Here is a 6,491-nt window from a genome sequence, read left to right as displayed (position 1 = left end):
AGTCAGAAATATACGTTTTCACATTTTTTTTACATTGCAGTTTTAAAAAATCATTAAAATTTTAATAATCTAAAAAAAATTAAATTTGGTCGTTGGATTTCGAAAAAAGGGGCAAATTAATATCATTTATGACAATTTTATTCTATATCTTTCAGAAAATATCAAGTACTTTATCAAATTTTATTTTACTAACAATAACATCACAGAAACATTTTTATTTAAAAATCATCCTTATAAATATAAGGATTTATGGAAAATTTTTGAAAACAAATAGCAGTATAGCCATATGAACCTACTAATAGCTTAAAATCTAAAGGGATAAGACGATGGCCGATGAAATGATATACAATTACATCCTCAATGATGATAAAATAAATTACCCCTTCTGTCCCAAGCCTTCTGCCAACGAATAAGAAAACGTTATCATAAAACTTTGGGGACTAGTGTAATAAACAGCCCATTGTCTCCCATACTGAAAAATTATGTATAGCATTAGTTTTAATTGTATAATTGTACATTTTTATATCCGCGTAAAGCTGTTTATAATACGATGCGATAAATTTATATTCTTGAAAAAAAAAATCTAAAAAATATGACTTTTCTACTATTTGTTTTGAAAAATCGTAACCCTATAAATTCAGGGATGCTTCATGGGACAATGGATGATAAATTTATCTTCTTGCAAACATTTGTTTTTAATTATTTGCCTTTGGTAGCATATAAAATAATGGGAGGAAGAATGGGATGTAGATTTAATTATCATGCATTATCCTTTTCATCTTTATTAAAATGATTCAGTAACCAGGGATCTAAAGGGATAAGACAATAGCTGCTAAATTCATGTTTATCCCTTATTATGAAACAAAAAATTATCCCTTTTGTAGATTAAAATTAGTGGTTGGTACGTTAACTTAATAACCCAACCAATCAAAATTTAATACAAAGTTAAAGTTTTCAAGATTATGAAGAAGAAAACGTTATTATAAAACTTTGGGGACTAGTGTAATAACAGCCCAATGTCCCCTCTCTCCCTGGTCACTTTAACAATCTAAGCAGATGTATGATTATTAGAATCCATGCCATCCGTAATTATGCTAATATTATCAATATCTTGTTCTGTATCTAATTGTTTGCTCCTAGAGGCAGAGTGTAGGTCTAGTAGACCAGAGGATTTTGTCTCACAGCCTGTTTATAATAGATGGGTTACATTGGTGTTTTTTGGAGGGGGGGGGGGGGTTGTCTATCTAGAGACCCCGAAAATAAAGTGTTGTAAATTAGAGTAGCGAAACACGCAGGAATAAGGTATATTCAACAAGCGGAATAAATCTAAAATAATATTTGGGGGGTAGATAAAAAGGCCGTAAATTCTACTAAATCTTTCCCCTCAATGTCAGTTGAAAATCAAGTATAGGTTTCGTGATTTTTTCTCGTATTAAATTCGTTGCTGGTAGCTAATCAATTTGTTTGATAAAAAAAATGTAAATTTTTTTTTTACATTTTCATTATAACATTAGATGTAACCCTTTCCTGAAAGTGAATTTTCTGGTGATTGTAAGGTGACACTGTTCGGCAGTCTCACATACATGTTAGCCGCAAACTGCGGCATCGAACCTTCATCCTCCGTGTCCCATCCGATATCATCTTTGGATATCTCTCCCCCGCCTCCATCACCACCACCTTTCTCCCATCCCGTTATTGGCACATCTTTGGGACCTCCCGGCCATGCGGCCGCTCCACTCGAGCCTGCTGCAACCGCCGTGGATCCTGTTGTTTCACCTTCGCTAAAGTCCGTGTCCCAGCTGAAGGGATTGGTCCCGCCGCCGGCGATGCTGTTACGCGCCGTCCGGCGGCCGTGGCTGCCGCCACCACCAGCAGCCGCTTCATTACAACTCTCCTCGCTGAGGGATTGTGTCTGGGTGGGCGGACTCTTGCGTTTATCTTCTGAACTACAATCTGAATCGGATAAACTTGTCAACTCCATTAAGCTGTAGTTGGAGGATCCCCGTTCGCGGCGCAGCTGAGATTCTAGCTGTTCCCGTAGCTGTTCGGACAGCGAGTGGCTGCCACTGCTTATCCGCCGCTGTCGTTGCTTGCTGCCACTGTTTAATGTTCCAATAGCGCCCAGTGACTCGCTACCCGAGGAGCCGCTAGTTAGCCCGGATGGACTCTTATCATACCCAAGATTGTCAAACACAGTTAGGTCATTGTTGGAAGAAAACCGGTTTTTACTGTCACTGCTATGTAGCCGCAACGTGTTACTTTTATTCTCTGAAATCCGTGGGATTCGATCCGTGGACGCTGTGGATGTTTGGTTTTCCCGCGCTGTGCTGCTACGCTTCAGCTGTTTCTTGTTGATGGCCGATACACGGCTGGAGTGCGAGCCGCTCGATGAGTTGGTGGAGTAGTTGTAGGCGTTGGTAAGCTCGGATAGATTACTGGGAGGATTGGGTTGCGATATTGACCGTAGAGTTTTACGATCCAACGTTGATGTGGTTGAGGGTTTGTTTAGCGAAAGACGGTAGTCCTCAATTTCGTTGATTGTGCGTAGAACTTCTTTGGACTTTTCTGGGCTACGCTCCCGATGCGGCCTGTCGGATTTGGCCAGTTTGGATACTATTATTTTATCCTTTTCCTTGCGGGACTTTTCCTTCTTTATCTTCTTGTTCTGGGAGGATTTATCACCTTTGTTGCTATCACTTAAGTCTTTTTTGTTGTTGTCATTAATTTCAACAACTTTTTCAGGAGTTTCTTGGCTGCTGTTAGGTGTAGCTGCAGTCTTGGAACGTTTTCGTGGCTTCCCATCTCTCTCCACACCTCCTAAAAAGAATATATTTGTTAAAACTTGTTTTTTAGCCCCGAGGTGACGAAGTCACCGGCTAAAAAAACTAGTTTTAATCTTATGATTGTACATTTCTATATTCGTAGAAAGCTGGATATAATACGATGCTAGACATAGTTTTTTCGTATGGATGAGAACCGGTTCCTATCCACCGGATTCGAATGAATACGAGAAACTATATTATAGTATTTAGTTATTCCCAAGAAAAATATTATTGATTAGATTTTAAATCAATATAGATAAACAATTACTTTATTAAAAAAAGATTTCAAAAACAAACAAAAAAACTCTAAATCTTTTTTTTACCATCGTTTAATTTGTTCCCATGAATGCACCCAAAGACTTTGCCGATAGAAAATGGAAAAACCTGACTTTTTAAAATTTCAAAGGAGAGAAAAGACAATAGATGACATATTTTTTTCTTTTAAAACTCGTTTCTGCTTACATTAGCTTTAAAAATTGGGAAAGGTTTGGAGGGGACATTAGAACTAAAAAAATAAGCAAGGTCTAAATTTTTCGAAGGGGGTTTATATAGGATTTCAAAGGTTTGAGAGGTAATAAATTGTATTTTAAAAAATTTGAGGGGGGAAAATTATTTGTTTCAAAGTTTTAGAATGCACATGTATGAGTTGGATGAATATGACTTTAACCCAACAGTTTTTTATAATCGACTCCAGACATATTTTGTTTCTAGAGAAAGATTAATATATTTTCTCGTATTTATTCGAATCCGGTGGATAGGAACCGGTTCTCATCCATACGAAAAAACTGTGTCTAGCATCATATTATAACCAGTTTTCTACGAATATATATCCGCGGAAAGCCGTTTATAATACGATGCGAGAAATAACTATTCCAGTATGGCTTAGAATCCAATTAATATCCAGTGGATTAGAACCGGTTCTAAGCAATACTAAAAAATCATTTATCATATTGTATTATATCCTTCGGCATCTTTGGGCTTACAAAATTGGTTTTAATCTTATAATTGTACATTTTTATATCCGCGGTAAGCTGTTTATAATATGATGCGATAAATAACTATTTCATTGTCTCATCCCTAAAAGTTTAGGCTTTTATAGATGACGATCTATGTAGGCTGTTTTCTGTACCTGAGCTTTTAGATTTGGCATGGTGATCCTGTTGGCTGGTGGAAGGTTTTCTACCTGGAGATACAGACTCACCACGTAGCTCCATTGACATCTTGAATGGCCCCAGCTTGGCTATTGTCACCTGAAAAAATCATTTTAAACATTTAATTGTTATTTATAAGGGGTTGGACATTTGACTGTAAATCATACCAAATTAGTTCTCTGATTTGGGAGCTTAAAAACTTTGGGTACTGAATCTTGAATGATTGTATGAACTAATAGCGTCTATACTTTATTAATTTTGTTTCTCATAAATAGGAGTGTACATTAATAAATAGTTTATTCTCAACACTATGAAACAAAACAAATTTTTTTTTAAGGACAGAGATAGAGACTTTTTAGCTATAATAAAATAGCCTAAAATTTTGCTAAACTCAATTATATAGTCTAGATCTTTTAGTGCAAATGTTTCACAGACCTTTTGTGGATTAGACAGAGCTCAACTACTATAGCATAATCTAAATTTATTCAACTGTATGTTGACAACTAGCGGCCATAATCGTTGTCCACAATCCAGGTATACTCAAGAAGATAAAAAATTACCTCTTTTGTTTGGTCAGGTTCAACTTTGGCACTTGGTTTCCTAAAAACATATAAAATGTTATTTCTTATAAAAAGTTAACAAACATACAGTGAAAAATAATAGAGTCAACTTATTATATTATCATTTTTTTAGTTATAAAGTTTTAATGACTAAATATTTTTAAAAGAATTCTTTTCTGCACTCCAAAAACGAACAAATTGTATCCAAAATATTGAAAATTGATTGACATACCTAATTACATAGTTACGGATTGAGGGAAGTTTTATGAATAATTTATGTTATACCTTGTTCTTGTTTTATCAGCTGATTTGCTTGTCCTTCTCTGTCTTGGCCGGGCGCCATCTTCTTTTTTGACGCCATCTTGATTTTTACCACCATTTTCTTTTTCTGAGCTGGAACCACCAGCTGCTTGGCTTGACAATTTTTCAAAACTTTTACTCAGGGTGGTGGCTGATTTTGATAATTTCTTCATGTGGCCAATTGTTTTATGCTTTCTAATCCTAGAATTTCCTTTATATTTGCTGGATTTTTCCTCCATGCTCTTGCTGCGCAATTTAGCGGATAATTTGGGCGCTCGGGAACTGCGTTCCCCCCCTGGAGTTGTGTTTGCCCCCTCTTCGTCTGAAATCTGCCCCTCTGGGGGTAGGGCCACAATAAGGTTTGTCAAATTTTTGGCTAACTTCCTAACTGGGCTTTCTTCCTCAATATGCACTGACCGCGACCGGTCATCGCGCCGCCGTTTTGACCGGTGACCGCTGTGGGCCGACCGGTCGGTTGATTTATGCCGCCGCCTATGACTTTTGCCCAAAATTGGGATGAGCGACTTGATTGTGGTTGGATGGATGGTCATGTTATTGTCCATAGACCGCGGACCGCCGCCGGTTTCAACGTCTTGTGTGTGATGGACGCTGCGATGGCGCTTCCTGTGGCCGCGGCGTTGGACCAGTGGTGTTTTCTTACCGCAGAAACGGACAATTGTTACCTAAAAGAATTAATATTAATCTATTTAGCTTTTTTATATTATAATAAAGGTTAAGATTGTTAAAATTCAACATTTTCATAGATAAATTTTTATCCTTAATGAACAATTAGTATATCAAACATTTTCTTCCAAATTTTAATTTTTCTATAAATTTGTCTTAATTTAGCATACCCTCATAACACTATTTCAACATAACCATTAGAGCAAAACATATATAAAAATAAAAAATATAAAAATCTATAAAAATTGGCTTTGAAACCTATTTATACTAGCTGGATTAAAACCGGTTCTCAGCCAGACTGAAAAATCATGTATAGCATCGTATTACAGACAGTTTTCAATGAATATAAAATAAAAATCATAAAATTAATATTCGTTTGTTAGCTCTTGCCTTCGGCCCCGGGGTTAACAAAACTTGTTTAAATTTTTGTATATTTCAATTTAATATCTCCGTAAAGCTGTCTATAATACGATGTCATAAATAAATATCAATTCTACAATTCTACCAATCAATTATGAACTTACCATAAGAGCAATGATAGCTATAACAGCAAGCACAGCGGAGTACCAATAGTCCTGTAGGAATCTTTTCAGGCTAGCAATACTTTGGTCAGAAAGAAGGATTTTCCGCAGGGTTGCTAGTGGTCCAGAGGGGTCAACCTAGAATTATAAATAGTTTTTATAGTTGTCTGTTTATCTGACTGTTTGTCTGTCTGTCTGTTTGTCTGTCTGTTTGTCTGTCTGTTTGTCTGTCTGTTTGTCTGTCTGTTTGTCTGTCTGTTTGTCTGTCTGTTTGTCTGTCTGTCTGTTTGTCTGTCTGTTTGTCTGTCTGTTTGTCTGTCTGTTTGTCTGTCTGTTTGTCTGTCTGTTTGTCTGTCTGTTTGTCTGTCTGTTTATCTGTCTGTTTGTCTATATGTTTGTCTGTATGTTTATCTGTCTGTTTATTAATCTGTCTATTTGTCTATCAGTTTGTCT

General features: G+C 36.4%; 1 protein-coding gene across 2 annotated transcripts in view; it reads right to left on the bottom strand.

Annotated features, from left to right (window-relative positions):
• Positions 1-1,489: 1,489 nt before the first annotated feature.
• Positions 1,490-6,491, bottom strand: part of LOC145330148 (uncharacterized) — a 199,265-nt gene continuing 194,263 nt past the window's right edge. For both annotated transcript variants that reach the window (XM_080174733.1, XM_080174734.1), the window contains 5 exons: positions 6,042-6,176; positions 4,819-5,516; positions 4,534-4,573; positions 3,952-4,072; positions 1,490-2,817 (listed from right to left, as the gene is read on the bottom strand). In XM_080174733.1, coding sequence (XP_080030859.1) covers positions 1,511-2,817; positions 3,952-4,072; positions 4,534-4,573; positions 4,819-5,516; positions 6,042-6,176 — 2,301 coding nt within the window. In that variant the 3' untranslated portion in view covers positions 1,490-1,510. The remainder of the gene's footprint in view (positions 2,818-3,951; positions 4,073-4,533; positions 4,574-4,818; positions 5,517-6,041; positions 6,177-6,491) is intronic.

This window comes from Acartia tonsa, chromosome 10, assembly GCF_053477335.1.
Source record: "Acartia tonsa isolate MP-2025a chromosome 10, ASM5347733v1, whole genome shotgun sequence".
Lineage (NCBI taxonomy): Eukaryota > Metazoa > Arthropoda > Copepoda > Calanoida > Acartiidae > Acartia > Acartia tonsa.
The sequence above is the reverse complement of the archived record's forward strand: the minus strand, read 5'-3'. Positions and strand labels throughout refer to the sequence as shown.